Source organism: Artibeus jamaicensis, unplaced genomic scaffold (assembly GCF_021234435.1).
Source record: "Artibeus jamaicensis isolate MK-2021 breed Jamaican fruit bat unplaced genomic scaffold, CSHL_Jam_final contig_1015, whole genome shotgun sequence".
NCBI lineage: Eukaryota > Metazoa > Chordata > Mammalia > Chiroptera > Phyllostomidae > Artibeus > Artibeus jamaicensis.
The window spans coordinates 20,549,135-20,573,020 of record NW_026521194.1 but is presented as its reverse complement, the minus strand read 5'-3'; the positions used below and the strand labels follow the sequence as shown (position 1 = coordinate 20,573,020).

General features: G+C 37.3%; 1 protein-coding gene across 7 annotated transcripts in view; it reads left to right on the top strand.

Moving 5' to 3' along the window:
• Positions 1-23,886, top strand: part of NBEAL1 (neurobeachin like 1) — a 165,340-nt gene that overhangs the window by 119,459 nt on the left and 21,995 nt on the right. For all 7 annotated transcript variants that reach the window (XM_053658795.1, XM_053658892.1, XM_053658853.1 and 4 more), the window contains 8 exons: positions 367-497; positions 4,511-4,620; positions 7,661-7,778; positions 8,843-8,940; positions 13,395-13,511; positions 18,061-18,150; positions 19,595-19,704; positions 21,101-21,273. In XM_053658795.1, the coding sequence (XP_053514770.1) occupies positions 367-497; positions 4,511-4,620; positions 7,661-7,778; positions 8,843-8,940; positions 13,395-13,511; positions 18,061-18,150; positions 19,595-19,704; positions 21,101-21,273 (947 nt within the window). The remainder of the gene's footprint in view (positions 1-366; positions 498-4,510; positions 4,621-7,660; positions 7,779-8,842; positions 8,941-13,394; positions 13,512-18,060; positions 18,151-19,594; positions 19,705-21,100; positions 21,274-23,886) is intronic.

The following is a 23,886-nucleotide window of genomic DNA, read 5'->3' as shown; positions in this document are numbered from 1 at the left end:
TACCTGAAACTAGTGCAAAATAGTATTGAATGTAAACTGTAATTTTTTTAAAAGTGCTATTTTTAAGGTGTCTTAGGCTTTTATTTCAGTTTATATTTCATTGCTTAAAATTTTTCTCCAGCGTTATTTGGTTTTCAGCTATTTTAACTAAAATGATGCTAGTGTTTAAAAGGATGGTATTTAGTTCCTGACAGCAAAGTATGAAAGATAGTATAAGAAGGAGAGCAAATTGTGTGTTTAGACATTAAATAGAAATATTAAGAAAAGAGAGACTAAGCATTAGGAAACTTGAGTTTAAAGGTTTATTGCATGCATGTTGTCGCTTTCATTCAGCATTCACTGTTCTCTCTCAATCTCCGCATGCAGATTCGATTGTGCAGATCGGCAATTCCACTCCATCCCTGCCACCTGGCAGACTCTCATGGACAGTCCAAATGATGTGAAGGAACTTATTCCTGAGTTCTTCTATTTCCCAGAGTTCTTGGAAAATCAAAATCGTAAGATATAGAAGATTAAAATTTTGACTCAACTGGTCCCAGTGGAGGAGCCTGAAAAATATCTTTCAGGATATTTTTGTTTTGTTTTGTTTTAATATGTTAAATCTTTTTATTTATTCAGGTCATTTATTTATTGTTTAAGTACAGTTTTCTGCCTTTCCCCCCACCCCTCCCCACCGCCCCAGCCCTTCCCACCTCCCTCGTTGTTTCCACACCCTCCTCGTTATTGTCCATATGTTTTTTATAATTGTTTCTGTAGACCCTTCACCCTTTTCCCCATTATCTGCTCCCCTCTCCCCTCTGATCACTGTCAGCCTATTCTCAATTTCAATGTCTTTGGCTATACTTTGCTTGCTTGTTTTGTTGAGTAGGTTCCTATTAATGGTGAGATCATATGGTATTTGTCTTTCACCATCTGGCTTATTTCACTTAGCATAATGCTCTACTTTGTGATGCCCTACAGATTATTTAAGATTCATTCTGTCTGTGTATTACTCAGAGACAGGGCTTCTCTATGTCCAGGTACTCATCTCACCTTCCAGGGAAGTGCCCCAGTGAAGTAAGATAAATGATCAAGATGTAAGTTGGTGAAAGAATTTGTCAAAATACAGCATTTACTAGAGAAGCAAAAAATGACCCTACACCATTTCAGCTGTATAGCCACTTAGGTTAGAAGTGTTTGAATTAGATAAGATGAGGATTGAGACCAGGGATCAGCAAACTGTAGGTCCATGGGCTAGATCTGTAGGCAGATGTTTATAAATAAAATTGTGTTGGAACTCAGCCAGCCAATTCATTTACATACAGACTGTGACTGCTTTCACAGTATAACAGCAGATTTGAGTAGTTGCAACAGAGACCATGGGGATCACAAAGCCAGAAATATTTATTTGACCCTTTATTTTAAAAGTTTGTCCTGATTTAAAGCAGAAGACAGGAGGCAGATTGAACTTAATGATGGCATAAGGTACCATAGTATTTGAAAAATCATGTTTTTGAAGGAGAGACTCATGAAGCTAATTATAATCTTTAAAAATATCCAAAAACTTTCTATGGGGTAGTGTTTGATTTAGTTTAAGTACAGATAAGGAAATCAGCAAGACTGTTACCACTGGTGTTCTTTGGGAAAATTTCGCAGTTCCAAAGGACCGTTACCAGCTTCTTCTTTCTTCCCCTAGCATGTCATGCTAATGTTGGACCTTTTGCTTGCTCAGTAGTATTACTTGTCAGGCAGGAGAGAACGTACTTGGGGCTTCATGTCCTTTGTTCAGGCACACTGGGCCAGGCTGTGGGAGGCAGGGCGTCTGATTCTCCAGTAAGGTAGTTAGAATTGGTCCCTTCCAGAAAATCAAGTGATTCTATTGACTGAGTCTGGTCCTAGACTCTCAGTCAGTCACAGGACTGGAGTCTCCTAAAGTAGGATATCTGGGATAGGCAGATTGTGCAGACTACATTTGGATGCAGAATTTAAGGTACTCACAGCTCGACAATTTCTGACATTCACTAGAGCCAGTTTGCCCTCCCGCACTATTGTTCTGGTGGCCTCCATTTCTAACTGTACATTGCCTCTTTGTTTGAAATGAAGTAGGTGAGCAAAGGCAAAGTATATTAGTTAGAATGCCAACAGATATTAATATTAGTATTGTATTAGTAAAATAGATATTAATTTAAAACACCTCAAAATTGTGTAAGCAAGAAGATTTTAGTATTTTCCCTCATAAAAACCTTGAGGTAAAAACCTTTCCCCCATAAAAACCTCGGGTGGCTTCATGATAGCATCCAAGTTCTCTATGTTTTTACTCTGCTGTTCTAAGTGTTTGGCTTTGTCTTTAGATAGTTCCTCTGATGGTTACAAATGGCTAATTCAGTACTAGGTATCATAGGCAGATATCTTAGTGTCTTAGAAAAAAGTGAGAATGTTGATTTCTTTTGTTACTTCTTAAGAGTGAGAAACTCTTTCTCATAACTTCCTCCCATTCCCCGGGGCTGGGTCATACCAGCCTCTACACCAGTCACCTAAACAGGCATGAATTACAGGGTGGGATAGACAACTTGCATAAAATCAAGGTTCTGCTGCAAAGCAGGGAATGGCTATCAGGCAGCCGACAAACAATGTCTGCTACACAGTGGTTGAGTTAACAAAGCTACTGACGCTGTCCTGTCATCCTGTGACATTAAACCTCCTACTTTGAGTCACACTGATATTTTAAGGCAGCTCTTTTTATGAAGGTCTTTTGTGTTAACACTTTTCCCTTCCCACACTGTATGAACAAGAAAACTTCATCTTTGGGTTTTAGCTATATGAGTAAATCTTTATGTCAGTATCTATTTAGAATAGTGGTATATGTTAATAAACATATTGTTCTTCCATAAGGCAAACAGAAATGTTAAAGTGAGTTTAAGGTATGAATTAATCTAGAAAGCTTTAAGGAGTTATATTTTGTAAATTAACCATTAAAGGGATTATGTATGTTAATTATTTTTTAATTTAAAATGAATACTTAATCTTGCATTTTTGTTCAGATTAAGGTTTTGGTCATAGCTGTAGCTTCCCTCCGTTTTCTCAAAAAATATCAACTATTAATTTGATTTACCTTTTAACAGCCAATTTAAAACTATTTGGCCTTGGCTGGTGAGGCTCAGTGGGTTGAGCACCAGTCTGTAAACCAAAGGGTCACTAGTTTGATTCCCAGTCAGGGCACATGCCTGGGTTGCAGGCCAGGAACTCAGTAGGGGGCACATGAGAGGCAACCACACACTGATGTTTCTCTCCCTCTCTTTCACCTTCCCTTCCCCTCTGTCTAAAATAAATAAAAACCTTAAAAAAAAACTATTGGGTTGGCCAAAAAGTTTGTTTGGGTTTTTTTTTAATAAGATAGCTTTAGTAATGCTTAGTTGTCTTTAACTTCATTTGAAACAATGTCATTAGATTCTATTGTGACATCTGTCATATCAGCGTGTATTTTTAAAAGCTAATCAAAATCAGTGGATTTTTGTGTAGCCATTTTAATATTAAAGATGGAAGAAAGTATACATTTTCAGCATATTATGCTTTATTATTTCAAGAAAGGTAAAAATGAAACAAATGCAAAAAAATGTGTCATGTATGAAGAAGTTGCTGAATCTGATCGAATGTGTGAGAAGTGGTTTGCTAAGTTTCTTGCTGGAGATTTCTCTCTAGGTGATGCTTCATGGTCGGGTAGACCAGTTAAAGTTGATAGTGATCAAACTGAGACATTAACTGAGAACAGTCAATGTTATATCACATGGGAGATAGCCAACATACTCAAAATATCTAAATCAGTGAAGTTACTGGTGAAAATGAAAATGTGTCTTTTATGGAAAAAGGCATACAGATTTTTTTGCCAACCCAATATATTTTCATTTACCTTTTTAATCAACTGATAAATGTATTCCAATATATAAGAATTATTCTTATCCAGTGAATTTAATCCTCACCCGAGGATATTTTTTTAATTCATTTTAGAGAGAGAGGAAAGGGGAGAGAGAGACATCGATGTGAGAGAGAAATATCTCTAGGCTGCCTCCCTGCACACCCCAACCCAGGGATCTAACCCACAACCTTTTGACGTAAGGGTGATGCTCCAGCCACCTGAAACACCCAGCAAGGTCAGGGTGGTTCTGTAAATTTAGGTCAAGAAAGGAACTTGAGCTCTGGCTGGATGGCTAAGTTGGCGGAGCATTGTCCTGTACACCAAAAGTTTGTGGTTCGGATCCCCAGTCAGGGCACATGCCTGGGTTGCAGGTTCGGGTTGGACTGAGTATGGGGAGGCAACCAATTGATGTTTCTCTCTCACGTTGATTTTTTTCCCCTCTCTATTGAAAAACATATCCTTGTGTGGGGATTAGAAAGAAAAAGGAACTTAATTCTCACATTTCACTCTTGAAGAAAAAAGCCTCCAGGTTTGCTAAAGAATGTGCCCTCATATTTATTCTGCTTGATTTATTTAAAGCTAAAATGACTTGATACATTTATCTTTTACATGTCTTAGAATTTAACTTGGGTCGTCTGCAAGTTTCTAAAGAACAAGTAAATGATGTCATTCTCCCCAAATGGGCCAAGTCAGCTGAAGATTTCATCTATAAACATAGGAAAGCTCTGGTAAGACTTTCGTGTTTAGTTATTAGAGAGATTAAGATAAAAATGTGTTTTCCAGAGGATGAAATTCAGTATATCTGACTATTATTTTTCTAGATTAATTTGTAATCTCATATATGATGTTTTAGAAAGTGTAGTGTAGTGATTTATTTCAAGGTAATGAATCTTCTGATATAGTAAAAGTATAGTAAAGTTCTATGGATAAATAGCAAAAGAATTTCAGGTCTATAAGGAATCTGCCTGTTGTATGTGAAACTATTTCAGTCACCTGGCAGGGTGTAGTTTGATGTTTTGTAGTTTATACATTTGTTTTAAATCTAATATAAGGATAAGTGGGCTTTTGTTTTCTCTGAAGGATTTCAGTAAGTTTTTACTAAGACAACAAAACCCTAAATGCCCCTGAAAGAATATTACTAGTTTTTTAGCTAAATTTTCTGTTTGGAATCGAAAAATTAGGTTAATGTTGATATTGTATTGCAGTATTTTTATCTTGCAGGTAATGTATTTTTTTTGCTCTGCAGTAGCCTACTTAGTTTTCTATATAAACTGAAATGTTGCAGACTCTAAAACTGATTAGGCCAATACTTGGAAACATTCCTCATCAGTAGTATTTAGTTAAATTTACAATATTCAGGAGAAGATTATAATATTGGTAAGCCATGATCCTATTAATGAATAAAGCAATTCCCAAACATCATGTTTTTTATAGGTAACTAGGAGCTTCTCAGATGCTTTTCTCTGTATTACCTATGGCATGCAGCGGGGGTCCAGGATTTCAGGAGAGCATGTTACTTATTAATAAGATGTTAGAAGTCTGTATTTCAGATACGAACTTCTGTGTAACAAACTATAGTCAAATCTTAGTTCTCAAATGCCTCCCATCTCGAACAGTTTGGTTTTCCACCAAGTTGTTGACAGATAAAAGTCTTGGTTGTTGAACAGAACTTCAGTTCTCGGCGTGACAACCTTTTCATGCTGATACTGGTATCATCAGTTATGCATCTTTCAGGCAACAAAGGAGATTCAGTTTTTGAACAGATCACTCCTTGCATAGTTTTCTGGAATGAATTATGTTTGAGAACCGAAGTTCCACTGTATTCCAAAATGTAGTTAGTGGCTTTAAACTATAGCCATTTTATGATCTGTCACAGTTCTGTGAATTGACTGGTCTCAGTTGAATAATTCTCCTGGCCTTGATTGAGGTTCTCATGCCCCTGGACTTAAATGACAGCTGAGGCTAAAGTCATGTTGGCTTCACCGAGACACCGACCTGCTGGACTTTCCTCCCTCTCCATCTAGTCTCCGGATGGCTCCTCCTCCTGTGCTCGCTACCTGAGTAGTCAGGCTTCTTCCGTGGTGGCTCAGGGCTCCCCAAGAGTGCAAAAGTGGAAGCTTCCACACTTTTCCATGGCTATTTTATAAATAAAATTAAAAAAATAAAATAAATTTTTTTGTAATGAAAAGAGTGCCTTTGACAAAGAGGGTCCATGACTGTTTTGGGCAGCCTCGTAACCATAGTAACTTGGAAGCCAAAGGTCTGCTTCCTTTTTTGAACAGTTTCGACATCTTTCAGACTGATGAACTAATACAGTTTCATGTAAAATTTTGTGGGTTTCTTATGCATCCAGTCTGTTGGACAAAAACCTTCCATATTAATTTACAGAACAGCCCCATATCTCTTTGGGCCTGAGTGGGGGGCTACTATGGGAAAAAGCTCTTAAGATTGTTGTTTAAAAACAAAATTCAGTTCAGTAGATTCGAAGATCTAATTGGCTTTGTTCAGTGATTCATGATTCACGCAGCGTGCCATCTACCATATAGAAAGGAGCTCCCAGATACTGTGCAAAATGGAAGGGTCTGTAGGCAGAACAGGGCAGGAAAAGGAAGTCTGACAGAGTGGATTGTTTCAGGCAGGTCACCTTCCTTTGCGGGAAAGGCTGGGGCCTGTCATTCAGATTACCTCATTAGTACTGATTGGGTAATTCTAGATTGGTTAAAGGTCATATTCCTGGGATAGACTGAAATTGCAACGAGGTTAGATATTAAGTCTTGGTTTGCACAAGTGACTCCATTTTTGCATTGTCATTTTTTTCTTTAATATTCTTAAGATATGCTCTGTTGTTTTTAGTGTGTCAGTGAGGGAAAAGGCTCTCAACAGATTGACAGCCATACTCCTGAACAAAACTTTTGCCTGAGGCCGTATTTTACTGGTGACACTGTTTTGATTATTGAGTGACTTGGGCCATTTGTGAGTTTAGGAGTCTGTACTCTCTAGTCATCCTGGAAATAAGAAATAATTTTATTTTGAACCCAGCAAGACTTGACACCTTTATATTTTTAAAAAATTATGCTTAAAACTCAGTTATTTTTTTCCTAACTCATCTTACTCCTCCAACACTTTATCACAGGCAGCTAAAAAGAAACTAATTAGCATTTTAAAATATTCTGCCTGGAAATCTCCATCTCTAGATCCATGAGTTCATTATCTATCCTTTCTATTTTTTCATGTGACTAAAACATTGAGTCCCCTTTCCTCCTATCTCTAATAACAATTTCCTTATGGTTTTAAACCATCGTGGAGGCTCCCAGAAGTCCACGCCTCTGCCCACCCCCAGTCTACCTCTTGGTGGGATGGGGTGAGGGAATGGTTTGCAGAATCTTTCTTCTATCCCGTCATGTGTTTCTTTGAGTTGAATTTCTAAACAATTATTTCAATGGAAATTTTACAACAAAGATGCATTTCAGAGCTCTCATTAATTTTTGTCATTAATACTTGGGCTATTTGAAAATGTGTTTTTTTCACTCATTAATTAGGAGATGCATATGTAGTGTTAATAAATATGATGCCTACAGTGTATAAGATAGAATATAGTCAATATATGTAGTACACAATGAATAAATAACTTGATTTTGAGATAATTTTACTTACAGTGGTAAGATTTTATGTGGAAATGTTTACTTTGCTCCTACTTTTTTAAAGGGCCCATCTCTACATTGCAGTTAGAAGGTATCTTCATATTAATTATTACTTATTCTTTACTAGGAGTCTGAATATGTTTCTGCTCATCTTCATGAATGGATAGATCTGATTTTTGGCTATAAACAGAGGGGGCCAGCTGCAGTGGAGGCACTCAATGTTTTCTATTACTGCACTTATGAAGGTATAAGCCGATATACTTTTTTTCATTATATTGATAAAAAGTATTATTTAATATGAGTTTATAACATGGTGTTTTAGATATAACTATTTAATATGTGAAACTACATTTAAAAATAGTTTAGTGATCTTTTCTATTTGAAAGATAAGAGACCTATTTTTGTAAAAAAAAAAAGTAGTTATGAGAATATATATGTGCAAATCTAATTATAAGTGTCAATTACTGGTGGCATATTAGTTTTTGATCCCTGGCCATATGTGTCCTATTCAGTCAGGCCCTACATTAAATATTTAGTATTAAAGTCTTAGTAGACTTTGAAAGAAGACCTTTAGAATTACAAATAACAATTCTTTAAATGATAAAGATGACGTTCTAATGTTTAGTAGCTCAGGATCAAGAACAATTTTGAAGGCTTTGAAATAGAAGCAATTCTTCCTTTTCTAATCCTTCAGTTGTGAAGATTGTGAATAGTATGAAGTTATATGAATTTTAGCAGAGCACATGTGATGTTTTGTAAATAGACAAGTATTTTTTCCTTCTATAAAAGTTTGTTGGGAGGTAGTATGCATGGTGGTTACAAGCATAGAGTTTGGAATCACACTGGCCTACTTTAGCCAATTATTAGCCATGTAAGGATTCATATTACGTATGGCTGAGTATAATCATTTACCCCTAATAATACCTTCCCTAGCATTTATTAGATAAACAGTAATTTATGGCCGTATTTTTGTGTGGTTCTTACTCTTGTTGAACTTGACTCTCATGAGGAAAACAATTAAGTATTCTCTGAGTAGAGTTTGCATTTTTCTAGGAGAAACTTATAGACTGCCTGTTAAATTTGTTTAAAATATTTTAGTTATATCTAGTAGATAAAATTTTGTTTACACATTTAATTTTGATCTTTTACTATTTTTGAAAATATTACCTCTCTAAAATGTTTTTGTAAATTAAAAAATGTAATAATATTTTCATGAAAGTGTACTAATCAGTCTCTGACATATCAATCAGTTGTTTGGCTTGCTGGTTTATTTTTCACTGTATAGTGAGTTGACTACTGCTGATTTTAGGAGCTGTGGATCTGGATGCCTTAACAGATGAAAAGGAAAGGAAAGCCTTAGAAGGGATGATTAATAATTTTGGGCAAACACCTTGTCAACTGTTAAAGGTAAATCATAAAAGTTATTGATTATATAAGTCTAGAATATAATTGCTGTGGAATAGTACCAGTATTTCCAAGGATTTTTTAACATATATTTTATTGATTATGTCATTACAGTTGTTCTGTTTCCCCCCCTTCATTCCCCTGCACCTTGCACACCGCCTTCCCCCCTGCACACCACCTCCCCCATTCCCCCCTTTAGTTTATGACCATGTGTCTCAAGTTCTTTAGATTCTGTATTTCCCATACTATTCTTGCCCTCCCCCCTATCTATTTTCTACCTACCATCTCTGCTACTTATTTTCTGTACCTTCTCCCCCCTTCTCCTTCTCCCACTCCCCTGTAGCTAACTCTCCATGTGATCTTCATTTCTATGGTTCTGTTCCTCATCTAGCTGTCCTCTTAGTTTGCTCTTGTTTTGGTGTGGTTGTTAGTAACTGTGAGTTTGCTGTCCTTTCACTGTTCCTATTTTTTATCTTCTTTTTCTTAGATAAGTCCCTTTAACATTTCATATAATAAGGGCTTGGTGATGATGAACTCGTTGATTGTGATCTTATCTGAGAAGCACTTTATCTGCCCTTCCATTCTAAATGAAAGCTTTGCTGGGCAGAGCAATCTTGGTTGTAGGTCTTTGGATTTCATGACTTGGAATACTTCTTTCCAGCTCCTTCTTGCTTGTAAGGTCTCTTTTGAGAAATCTGCTGACAGTCTGATGGGAACTCCTTTGTAGGTGACTGTCCCCTTATCTCTTGCTGCTTCTAGGATTCTCTCCTTCATTTTAATCTTGGCTAATGTAATGATGATGTGCCTTGGTGTGTTTCTTCTTGGGTCCAACTTCCTTGGGACTCTCTGAGCTTCCTGGACTTCCTGGAAGTCTATTTCCTTGCCAGATTGGGGAAATTCTCCTTTATTATTTGTTCAAATAAGTTTTCCACTGGTGGCTGTTCCTCTTCCCCTTCTGGTACCCCTATAATTCAGATGTTGGAGCGTTTAAAGATGTCCTGGAGGTTCCTAATCCTCTCCTCATTTTTTTGAATTTTTGTTTCTTCATATTTTTCTGTTTGGCCATTATTTCCTTCCTTCTGTTTCACTCCCTTGATTTGAGTCCCAGTTTCCTTTCCATTACTATTGGTTTCCTGTGCATTTCCCATCATTTCAATTAGTTTAGCCTTCAGTTGTTCCTCTAATTTGTGACTAAAATCAACCAATTCTGTGAGCATCCTGATCAGCAGTGTTTTGAACTGTGCATCTGAAAGTTTGGCTATTTCTTGGTCGCTTAGAGTTATGGGCTCTGGGGCTTTGAGTTTTTCTTGAGCCATGTTTTGGTCTGTTTGCGCCTGTTACATATGAGGAGTGGAGCCTTAGGTGTTCACCAGGGCGGGGCCACCCTGGTCACTGGGTTGTGACATTGTCTGTGGGGGCGAGGTCAGAGAGGGATAATGGCCGTCCCCTGTGCTGCTTCCCACCACTGGGGCCTGCGCCGTCTGTCTCACTGCTCGCTCTTTTACCAGTTTATCTGCGTGTGAATGTGTGACCACGGTCAGCCCTCAGTGGGTCTGCCCCCTTGCGCCCTCAGTGGGTCCACCTGCCACTACTCCACACCTGGGATCCGCCCATGTCTGCCTGTGGGCTGGGTCTCATGCCTTGGGTCAGTCCAGTGGATCTTTCCTGCCAGACCCCCTGCTCCGCTGCTGGCTTCGCCCCTCTTACTGGTCTGGCTGGGTCTGGCTGAAAGGTTCATTGTTGTCAGACTTCTGTATAGTTCATATTTCTGTCAGACTTCCGTATAGTTCAATTTTCTGTGGTTTGGCTGCGTTTTTGTTGCAAAAACTTTGTTGTTTTTAAACTTGGTTGTGCAAGAAGGCACAGGGTTTCTACCTACCTCCAAGGATTTTAGTGATTTAAAACCTTATTTGAGAATTATTTAGATAATGTGGAAAATGGATTTGAGAAAAATATTCTGTCACTTAATAAAAAATAGATTTAAATGTTTCTGTTTTGAAATAACAAAATATCATAGTCTGAAATGTACATATATAATTACTCTTTTAAATATTTTATTTATTTTACAAATTTTATTTATTTTAGGCAGAGGGGATGGGAGGGAGTGGAACATCAATGTGTGGTTGCCTGTTGTGTGCCCCCTCCGGGGGACCTGACCTGGATGGCAACCCAGGCATGTGCCCTGACTGGGAATTGAACCAGCAACCCTTTAGTTTGCTGGTCAGTGCTCCATCCACTGAGTCATGCCAGCTAGGGCAATAGTTTATTTTTTATTGTATTTTTTCTATTACCATTATCCCCCTTACACCCATTTCCATCTCCAGCCACTCATCCCCTCCCCGACAATCACCACACTGTTGTCTGTGTCCCTGAGCCCTTTTTCTTTTTTGTTTGATCCCTCCACTCCCTACCCCCTGCCCAGAGCTGTCAACCTTGTCTCCATTTATTTGTCTGTCTCTGTTTTGCTTATTAGTTCAGTTTGTTCATTATATTCCACATGTGAGTGAAATCATATGGTATTTGTTTTTCTTTGACTTGCCTATTTCACTTAGCATGATGATCTTCAGGTCCATCCATGCTGTTGCAAAGCGTAAAATTTTCTTTTTTTACACCCCAGTAGTATTCCACTGTGTAAATGTCCATAGTTGTTTTATCTACTCATCTACTAATGGACAGTTGAGCTGCTTCCATATCTTGATTGTAAATAATGCAGCAGTGAATGTCGGGGTGCTTAATATTTTTTTAGAATTAATGTTTTGGTTTTCTTCAGATACATTCCTAGAAGTGGAATCGCTGGGTAATACTGCCAGTTTATTTTTAATGCCACCACCTGTGTTTTGACCAGGGCTACCCAACATAAGCTACAAAGCCATGTGCAGTTGACTACTACCTGCACTGGGTTTGGAGGTGCTTAAACAAGTCCAAGCTGTGAGCCAAGAGTAGCTGCTGCTAGTGCCAGGCCTGAGACCACTTAGCAATAGGCATGTGGCATGCTGAGGCCAGAAGCTGCTTGCATGAGAGAATTTAGGAAAATCTGAAGTATGAGCCAAGATAAGCCATTCATACGGAAAAGCCCCTGGAAAAAACTAGGGTGGGTGGAGCCTCAGGGAATCACAAGGGTGGGGCAAACAGTGTGAGCCAGGTTGATGGAGTCTCACACATTGCACCTGTCTGTCCACTATGTGGGCAGTGGGCTCAGAAAAGGAAAAATAGCTTTTTCCATCACTTCTCTTTGGGACAGAGCTCCCCCAGCTCTCACCCTGATGCCAGACTCTTCATTTCCTTTTTGTATGCCTCTTGTGCCTCCAGATATGCTGTTCCCACGCTGGTGCTCAGAGGGAGTGAGTCTGAGGAAATCCCAGCACAGGCCCTTTAAGAGGACTGCCTGGGACTCTGGAAGTTTCTGTCTTCTTCCATAGCCTCAATATCTGCTGGTTTTTACAGCCAGAGGTTAAGGGGACTTATATTCCTGGCACTAAAATCCTGGGCTGGGGGTGCCTAGTGTGGGACCAGCTGTTCCCAAGATATCCCTCCTGATATTATCTGCCACATGTTGGTGTGAGACCAGCCCGTTCTGCATCTTTTACCAGTTTTGATGTGGTTTGTCCTTTAATTCTGTATTTGTAGGACTTCATTCAGCTCTAGTTTTGGTGGTTATGCATAGTGTTTGTTCTGTAGTCGAGTTGTAATTTTTATGTGGTTGTGTGAGGAGGTGAGCTTATTTACCATGTTGCCATGCTGAATGGAAGTCCAAGTAGAAGAATCCCTTTGAGATAAGATTCTGTTCTACATTTTAACAGTTCATTTGCAGTGTTAACTTGATTTGTTACTTTCTTTTTATTTATAAAGATACTGTTCTATGTCTCTGGCATTAAAGTTAAGAAAGAATAATTTATTTGAAAAAATTCAGCCACATCTCTAATTTGATTCTGTTAATATTGGCATTTTTATCTTATTTCAAGAATTAAAGTTTCACCCATATTGCAACTTTTGACTTTTGAATAATATGTTTAATTTTACCAAGCAGTTATTAAACATCTACTATGATGCTTTAAGATATTATTCTAGGTGTTGAAAATCCACAAATGAATAAGACTTGTTTTCTTACTTTATGATACCTATTTTCTGATAGGAAAACAGAGACCATAAATAAGTACTATATGTAATCCAACATAGAAAGAAATAAGTGCTAAATAAAATATTAAAGCAGTGGGCTCAGGAAAATAGTATGAGAGTAATTGTTACTTTGATATTTAGGAAGGTACCACCAGTAAGAAAAACTTTAAAATAGAAATAGGGTTTCTCAAGAAATGAAGATGGTAGGAACTCTGCTGAGAGAATAGAACAATAGTGCATGATATGTAATCCATTGTAGCTAGAGTCCAATATATATGGAGGAATACAGTGAGATATGTTTAATATAATTATGAAATTATTATTTTAAAATTATTTTAAAGGAACCACACCCTCCTAGATTATCAGCAGAGGAAGCAGTACAGAAGCAGACCAGAACTGAGACTTCAACCCTAAACCTATTTCAGCACCTCCCTGAACTGAAGTCATTTTTTATAGAGGTAATACCCAACTTGGTAATAGCAGAAAGTTTCTCTCTCTCTCTCTCTCTGAATTCTATACACTTCAGCATTTCTTTTACTCTTCAGTATAGGGGGTGGATTTTAATATTTAATCCAAAATAGTAAATAATTACCTGTTCTTGAATTTTTAAAACAATTTTATTCAAAGCTTTTATTTGCTACTGAGTAGCTTTCTTTCTTGTTTCACATTTAATAAATAATTTTATTTAAATTGCTTTTTGTGACAGTTGAGATATGTAGAAGGAGTCTAAAATAACTCAATTGTAATGTCTGCTCATGTATAAAATGTGGCCCAGTAAGTCAGATTGTTAATTGCTAATATCAGGAGTACTCAGGTAAAACAAAGATAGTTAATGCTGTAATTAAAAGAGTTCCTTGTGCTCTGGCTGAGCAGGTCAGTTGGTTAGAGCGTTTTCCCTATATATCAAGGTTGCAGGTTCAGTCTCTGGTCAGGGCACATACAAGAATCATCCAATGAATGCATAGGTAAGTGGAACAACAAATCGATGTGTGTATGTGTCTCTCTCAAATCAATAAAAAGCAATTTTTTAAAAAGAGGGTACCTTCCAGATCCATTATCTATGCTGTCATGAGGGATAGGAGCTCCTTCTTTCCTTCTGCTGCATAGTATTGTGTAAATGTACCATAGGTTTTTTTTTATATTAATTTTTTTTACTTTTTAATTTATGGTTGAATACCGTTGTGTCCATTTTCCCACCACCACTTTCTCCCACCCTACCCACATCCTCCTCTCACCCTCAATCCCACCCTGCCTTGGCTTCGTCCATGGGTCCCTCAAGTTCACTTACATCCTTTTCCCTTCTTTCCCATATTATTTTCCTCTCTCCTCTTCTCTGGTTACTGTCACTTTGTTCTTTATTTCAGTGTCTCTGGATGGATTTTGCTTGCTTATTTGTTTTGTTGATTAGGTTCCACTTATAGGTGAGATGAATGGTATTTGTCTTTCACTGCCTGGCTTATTATGCACTTAGTATAATGCTCTCCAGATCCATCCATGCTGTTGTGAAGAGTAAGAGCTCCTTCTTTCTGCTGCATAGTATTCCATTGTGTAAATGTACCATAGTTTTTTGATCCACTCATTTACTGATGGGCACTTAGGTTGCTCTTATCACTTGGCTATTGTATATTGTGCTGCTGTGAACATCTAGAGAGCATTATGCTAAGTTAAGTAAGCCAGATGTTGAAAGACAAATACCATATGATCTTACCTTTAAGTGGAACCTAATCAACAAAACAAACAAGCAAGCAAAATATAACCAGAGACAATGAAATAAAGAACAAACTGATAGTAACCAGAGTAGTGGGGGGATGGGAAAATGGTGGGGAAGTGGAAAGGGTTGTCAAGGAACATGTATGAAGGATCCATGGACAAAGCCAAAGCGGATAGGATTGAGGGTGGGAGGTGGGGATGGCTGGGGTTGTGGGGAGTAGTGGGGGGAAATGGAGACAACGGTACTTGAACAATTGAAAAAAGAGAGTACCTTCAATTTAAGTGTTTAAATGTATGTACCGAATTATTTTGAATCATTCAGAATGTGCATATGAAATGCATTTATACCTTTGAATTTGGTTTGGACAGATAATAGTCATTCTTGGCAAAAAAGTTACTAAGAATAGTTTGGAGATATACATAGGAAAAGCATTAATTCTCATGCAATACAGCAGAAGTTGGTAAACTTTTTCTTAAAGGGTCATATAGTAAACATTTTGGATTTTGTGGTCAAAGACAAAATCAAGGATACTATTAGGTGTTTGTGTGTGTATAGGTATGTGTGTGTATATGTATTTGCATATTTGTATAATAACTATTTAAAAATGTAAAACCATTCTTAGCTTACCTACAACCTCCAAAACAGGTAGTAGGCTGGATGAGTCCTGCAGGCCTAGTTTGTCATATTCTGCATCAGGGATGGCATGATTGTAATGTGTTGCTTAGGTTCAATATCACGGGAAATCTTTACAGAATTTTTCATAATTTACTATATAATTTTTGATATAGCTTTAAATTATAGCTTTAATTTAAATATGTTTTCACATGTTTGTGAAAACAGTTCAAAATTAATTTTTGTCATTCTTTTCCTAGATGCACATTTCTTGACATAGTTATTTAATGTTTAACCGACAAAGTTCTGCAAAACTGGTTGTTTTTTAAAAGTATCTCAGTCATTTATTTGCCTGGAACAGATAGGAAAAAATGTTTGGAAGTAATGACTAATTTCTAGGATGTGTTCTGGGTTTCTAAGACCACCCCCGGTTTGGTGGTTTTCTAGAAGAACTCAGATTCAACATATGGTTGTATTCACAGCTAAGATTTATTTCATTGAGACAATAGAAAGCAACATCAGCAAAGGCAAAGGCACATGGGGCAAAGTCTGGGGAAACCAATTGAAAAGAGTCTTCTCCTGGTGGTGTCGCATAGGAAATACTTAATTCTTCCAGTAATGAAATGAGAAACCATGTTTTTTGGTCTGCCAGGGAATCTCATTAGAGAGATTCAGTACCCAAGGTTTTTATTAGAGGTTGGTCACATAGGTACCCTCTTCATACCATGCCAAAATTTTAGGCTTTCAGAAGAAAAACAGGTGTTAAGCATAAACCATATTCTTTGTCTAGGCATAGCCACCCTTCTCATTGAAGACAAGTTTTAAATCAGTGTAAGGAACTCTTTGCCCATGGAGTTAGCAGATGGCAGGAAAGGGCCAGCCTGCAAGGCTGGCCTTTCCAAGGAGAGTTACCTCAGTCCTGCTATGTTAACTCTTTACTGCACATAGGGCAACCCATAACACCCCATTTAACCCATAACCTGATTACTACATTTACTATATAATGCTGATAAAATTCATTTCATCCTGTCTAATCATTTATGACTTCATGCGGTTTATAATTCTTTATTTAGTTCATATAAAGCTCTTAGAATAGCACCTGGCATATAATATGTACCCAGTAGTGAACTATTGTCACAGCAAGAGCCTTAATACCAATTGTTCTTCTCCTTCACATTGTAATAAGATAATGGCAGGTGTTTAGATGTTTTCCGAGGGCTATCTTTATTTTCTGGTCCTATTGCAGCTTTCAGGGACTGCCTTAGTAAATGGAATAGATCTATTTGTTCAAAGTTAAACCCAGAAGGAAATTTCTTTAGAGTATAACCGGTTTTCCTATTTGACTTATTTGAGAAATGTATTAAACTAACAAGCAAAATAGAAACAGACTCATAGATAGAGAGTAGACTGACAGGGGTCAGGGGTGAGGGATTGAGAAAAAAGAAGGACCTACTGACGTACAATCGTGTGGTTATTGCAGGGTAGGTAAGAGGCTATAGGGGATGTAAATGGTAATGGAAAAATTCAATTAAAAAATGAACTTTTCAAAAAATATTCATTAAAAAAAGATTTGCATTTAACATTTAATGCAGAAGGCAAAAAGGCCTGAATATAAAATAGAATCCTGGGCCCTGGCTGGCATAGCTCAGTGGATTGAGCGCGGGCCTGCGAACCAGAGTATCGCGGTTCGATTCCTAGTCAGGGCACGTGCCTGGGTTGCAGGCCAGTTCCCAGCAGGGGACAAATAAGAGGCAACCATACATTGCTATTTCTCTCCCACTCTTTCTCCTTCCCTTCCCCTCTCTCAAAAAATAAATAAAATATTTAAAAAAATAGAATCCTAACTTATCAAATTATATACATTAAATACCATATTTTGCTGGTGTGCACTATAATGTGCACTTTTTTGCCCAAATTTTTGAGGGGAGAAAAAGGATGCTCATGATAAATGGGTAGTGCCTGAAATATCTTGTATCTGTTCTTATGTTTTATAATGATTTGTTGCATAAAATTTCCTGTACCATAATATGTTCAAAAATAAATGCTAAAATTCCTTTATATTACAAAAAATAAGTATCTAAATATAAATAAATAAAAATTGAATTCAAAAATTAAAATGAAACACTTGATTTCTGAAACTTTGGGCCGAAAATGTGGGCCTGCATTATACATAGGAGCACATCCTACTTGGCAAAATACAGTATGTGCAGTTTTTTATGTATTATACCTTAATAAAGTGGTCTTAAAAATCTAAAGGTGGCAGTTACACTTAAAAAAATATAAAGGTAAATCCAGAGGAAATCTCTTTAAAATATAACCAGTTTTCCCATTTGACTTATTTGAGAAGTATACCCTAATATAGTCTGTATTTTTCTACTTATGTTCATATCGGTATGGCTAGTGAAAGGGAAAGGTCCTAAATGATTGATGCTCCTTGAAATTTACATCTCTTTTTAATGGCAGAATGGTGGAATACAGGAAGGTGATGGGTTTCAGAAGTTGCAAGTATGCCATTCAAACATGGTTCTTTCTTACATTTTAATTTAACAGTGATATGTTTTGATAGAGTAAAATGCTGTATCACAGGGTGTTCATTCTTGTTAAAGAAACAGAAGTTTTGAATAGTTTGTGCCTACTAAAGATAAGTAGAATCAGCCACTAAACTTCTGTCTTTTATTTTATAGGGAATTAGTGATGGTATTCCACTAATAAAGGCCATTGTCCCCAGAAATCAGTCTCGTTCTTTTATGTCTCAAGGCAGTCCTGAGTTACTGGTAAGTTGATTATCCCTTTTTCACACTGCCATATATATAACAACTTACAAAAAAATTGAGAAAATAAAAAATATTTAAAGCTTTTTAGAAAAATAGAGAAAAACTTGCATAGAATTAGACCAAGAATAAAAATGTATTTTCCATTTACATTTATTTTCCATTTACAGCTTTTATTTTAAGTAGTTTAAAATTACAGTTTAAAACTAATTTAAAACTTTATCTGGGATAGTAAATATGTGAAAATGCAAGGAAATTTTGTACAGAAAAAATAAGATATAACATCCTATTAGGCCCTAGCCAATATGGCTCAGGCCTGGGTTGCAGGGTTGGTCCCCTGGGGCCTCTGTGCAGGGCAGCCAGTTGATGTTTCTCTCTCACATTGATGTTTCTCACTCTTTCTTTCTCCCTCCTTTACCTTTTGTCTCAAATCAAAAGTGAAGTATTTTTAAAGCCCATCTTATTACATATTAAATTTATTATACAGCAGGAATAATTATGAAAATGAGAAATAATACAGAATTGATTATGGTTTACATGCAGGGCATGCATGTGAGTGCTTTGCATGAATTTTGTCATGTAATCCATCTAGATATCCTGTGAGTATGCAGTATTATTATTTTCTTCTGTAGACGAGAAATTTTAAAATTCAAAAGTAACTTGCTCATAGTTACCGAGCTAGCAAGTAAGGGACCCGGGACCCTGGCGCATGGACCCAAACTAGGTCTGTCTTATTCCAGTTCGATCACTTAGAAATCATAGAAATGGAGTCTAGCAGAGTGAACAGTAGAGATTCCAGAATTAGACCTTTTTCCTAATTAGGCATATTGTGTGTTTACTCAGAAAAAAAAGGTTGAGAAAGATACAAAAATAGTAACAGTACTTTTTGAGTGGTAGAATTCTTGTGGTTTTTCAGATTTAATACCTATATTTTAAAAAAGTATCAAATTTTTCTTTTTGGTAATCTACTTTTATAATCATAAGGTAGAAATCTTTTCATTTTTAAAAGAAAATATTCACTGTAACTGAACAATAAAATAGTTAAAAATAAATAAATAGAAAATGTTCACTATGACTGTCACTTAAAGGGAGAGCTTAACAATTCATCATAAGTTCTACTCATTCATGTTCTAAATGATATACATCAAACTTTATGATAAGAGTTGGCCCTTAATTACTTCTGGCTGCCAACTAATGGATACTAATAAACTGAGAGATTATGAGGAAAAGAATCTCACTAAAGAAAGATACATGGGACACCTTTTCTTTAAATAAAACAAAGAGCATTTTTCATTTAAATTATTTAGCCTTTCTTAATAAGTTTTATGTTTTAAGCACACAGTCCTTCATTTCCCCTAAATGATAAATGCTAACATGCGAGCATTTGATTATTATGTATTGCTTTGTTTAATCTTTCATTTAATTTTCATCTTCATGTTGTTTCCAGGTAACAGTAAGCATGAATTATGTTATTGGAACCCATGGATGGTTGCCTTATGACAGAAACATTTCTAATTACTTTACATTCATCAGGGATCAAACTGTGACAAACCCAAAGTAAGTAAATGAACATTTCAAGCAAAGGAAGTACAGTACCTTATTGCCAAGAAAAACAGCTAGGTTGATTGGTTTCATTTCTAAAGTAATATTGTAGACATCCAGATTTTCTTTCTTTTTTCCTTTCCTCCTCTTCCCTTTTCTTTCTTCCTTCCCTTCTTTCCTCTTTCATTTTTTTCTTCCTTCCATTCCCCTGACTTGATACTGGTTTAAAGAGAAAACAATTTCTATCATACCATTATGGAAGGAAAAATTACTAGGAGTAGTTTTAGGCTTAATTGCATTTTTATTATATAATATTTAAAAATATGTTTATTAATTTTAAAGAAAGAAACATTGATTGATTGCTTCCCACATGCACCATGACCAGGAATTGAACTCCCAAACTTTCTGGTATAGGGCGCTCTGGTCATGACGCTCCAGCCAACTCAGCCACACCAGCCACAGCTTGTTCTACAGTATTATCTACAAATAAGACTCAGTGTGTTTTATCTAATAAGACTTAGAATGTATCCAAAAGTTACATTCTAAGTTTAGGTGATGATTCCCTTACTCTTGAGTTGTTTTAGCTATATAAAGGGTGATATTTTTCCCTTCTTATTCCATAGGAACTTATCCTATAGGATTTTCAGTACATTGTGCTTTGCTGAAAGTGTACCTTCAGCAAATTAATGTTGAATAATGAAAGTCTAGAGCCGAAGTGTCAGAATTGGTTCTCATTTTCTATAACACGCACTGAAGTATAATCACTTTTTGTGTCTTTCTGAAGAATTTAGATCAGCTAAGTGCACAGGTATTTTAGTGGGAAGCAGGTAAAACCCATATGCTTTCTTTGGTTGGAATAGAAAATGATCTTCATGAGTATCGTCAGGTACACATTTATCTGCCTGTGTAGTAGACCCCTAGTTTCAGTTTATTTCCAGTTTTCCTGGTCCTGGTACATACTATCTTGTCTTTATACAGGGGTGGCAAGAGTAGGTTTATAGTTGTCAGTACGCAATACACAGTTTATTCTTGCATTATTATTTATTTATTATTACTTATTATTAACAACTGTAAGTTCACTTTTGCCTACCCTATACTTTGAGCCTGCTATTTACAGACTTTACAATCTTATTAATTGGCTTTGAAAAGCAAGATTTAAATTTTTTCACACCTTCACCAATCTCAGTTAATCTTAGTTTCTTAATGCATAACCTTTGAGGCTTTGTTATATACAATTTTATTTCATGAAAATAGGAGTAAGGATGTATTTTCTGAAGGTATCATTTGTTAGGAAACATTTCAGATTGAAGGTTGAACAGACTTATTTTTCATTTCTTTTTTAGAGAAGTTAAAAATAGTTAAGTCTAAATGTTCTTTCAAGGAAAAGTCTAATATTTACTTGTGTTTGCAGAACTCAGCGTAGTCTGAATGGTCCTTTTGCTCCAGGGCTGGAGATCACTTCTAAATTGTTTATAGTGTCACATGATGCGAAGTTACTTTTCAGTGCTGGACATTGGGATAATAGCATTCAAGTGATGTCACTTACAAAAGGCAAAATTATTTCACACAATATCAGACATATGGGTAAGCATTAACTTTTTTCCTCCCAAAACACACAATTTTTCTGTTTTTCTTCCTAACTATAAAAGTAGTACATATTCCTTAGAAAAAAATATTACATTTTACCATTGAGGCTGAGTAAAGTTTCTGATAGAACAGTGTTATGAAATGAACATTGCATGCTTTATTTAAGAGTGTCTAATATATTTTGTGTATATTAAGTACCATATAAACTAAATACAGCTTTATAGCATTTTAAAGATGTTAGACTAAGTCTTTTTTTAAAAATTGGTTGATAGAAATGAGAATTTTTGAGACAAAATATCTTTAAAAATTTGTTATAATTGATTAATACATAAACTGTCCTATTATATGTTAGTAGTGAAACATGAAAGAAGTGAAATTGTTGAATGTTCTTTAACCTGATATTTCTTAGTGTCTCAGTCATCAGTACAAGAATGAAATGAGTAGATTTTTCCTCAGTAAACCTAATAGGAAAGGGAATGGAGTCTTCCACTACTTCTGTACCAGTAACTTCAAATATGCCACTTAGCTCAGGATTTTACAATTTAGGAAAAATATATTTTACATTGCGAATTTATGGTGTAATTTTGTAAGTCACATATTATATAGGGTTGCAGTTCTAGTGGGAGTAAGGTGAATGGGGATGAGAGAGCAGAGAAGTGTATCAAAATTTATTGGGCCTTTGTTTCAAGCTAGTAGACTTCCTGCCAATATTTTGGCTGGCATTCTGCAGCCCAGTGTCTGCACTTCACCCATGAAGGCTGTGGGGGAGCTTTTTCCCATAGAGCTCCCCTTGCTGCTTCGGATGAGAATAAGTCTAGTAAGACATGATCTGCTTGGGGAGGAAAGGCTGACCAGTCTCTCAGAGGAGAAAGATGTTTAGGCTCTCTCACAGTGGGCTTCTGTTGAGTGTAGCTTGCATAGGGATGCATGTCAAAGAAAGGAGGTATGGTTTACAGATAACATTTCTGGGTTTGGGGGTCCTTTTTGAGTCAGGGTCTGGTAGACAGGGTGACACCAATCAGCTGTAAAACCTGGGGAAACAAACTTATTTTGTGCTTGGACCCTTAACATTTAAATTGAGCACATTCTTAGCAAAGCAGATTTCAAAGGACTTTATGAATTTTTTCTTAGGCCTGATCACCCCCCACGGCCCCCACCCCCCGTGCTGGGAACTGCATATTCTGGCACAGGACCACACCTCCCTTTGGCATTGTTTTAAACCTAAATCACGCAGGGGAAGCGAGACAGCTAAGAGATTAGGAGATTTTTGTAGATAGATTGAGGACTCAGGCTATGATAAAGCCAAGGGGTGAAGATCTTTTGTCCTTCTTCCACAATCCCCTAATCCTTCCCTGATGGCCCCTTTGTGACTATGCCTGTCTTAGGTTGTTTATTCCTTGAGGCATCTCACTTGTCACTGACTATCCAGCCACCCTCCAGGAGCCAAGCAGGGTGAAGTAGATGGGGCAGAGGGCTGTACCCCTGCTGGGAGGATAAGTTTTGTCTCCTTAGTGGCTTATGTCCCAAGGACCCCTAGGTGTGGGGCCTTTTCACTTGTCAGTGGGGTTACAGCTTCCCGAAACCAGGCAGGATGGTTCCCAACAGAAGGGTGGCTTCAGACTTCCACCAAGATGGAGGCATAGGTGGAAACACTGTGCCTTCTCACACAACCAAGTTTAAAGACAACAAGTTTTAGTAACAGAATACGCAGCCAAAACACAGAAAATTGAACTGTACAGAAGTCGACAGCAACGAACTTTTCTGCCAGACTGGTAAGAGGGGCAAAGCCAGCAACGGAACGGGGTCAGGCAGGAAAGATCCACTGGACTGACCCAGGCGCGCAGGCAGCTGTGTGCGGATCCCAGGTGTGGAGTAGCAGGCAGACCCACTGAGGGCGCAAGGCAGCAGGCTGACCGCATTCACACATTCGCGCGCAGATAAACCAGTGAAGGAGCGAGCAGTGAGACAGACGGCACAGGCGCCAGCGGGAGGGAAGCAGCAGAGGGGACTGCTATTGCTCCCTTTCTGACCCCGCCCCCACATACAGCGTCACAACCCAGTGACCTGGGTGGCGTCAACCTGGTGAACACCTAAGGCTCCGCCCCTCATACATAACAGGTGTGAACAGACCAAAACATTATGGCTCAAGCAGAAGAACAGCTCAAAGCCCCAGAGCCAATAATTCTAAGTGACCAAGAGATAGCCAAATTTTCAGATGCACAGTTCAAAACACTGGTGATCAGGATGCTCACAGAACTGGTTGATTATAGTCACAAATTAGAGGAACATATGAAGGCTACACTAAGGGAAATGAAGGAAAATGCACAGGGAACTAATAGTGATGGAAGGAAAACTGGGTCTCAAGTCAATGGAGTGGACCCGAAGGAAGAAAAAAGTGACCAAACAGAAAAATATGAAGAAACGAGAATTCAAAAAAATGAGGAGAGGCTTAGAAACCTCCAGGACATCTTTAAATGCTCCAACATCCAAATTATAGGGGTACCAGAAGGGGAAGAGGAAGAGCGACAAGTGGAAAACTTATTTGAACAAATAATAAAGGAGAACTTCCCCAATCTGGCAAAGGAAATAGACTTCCAGGAAATCCAGGAA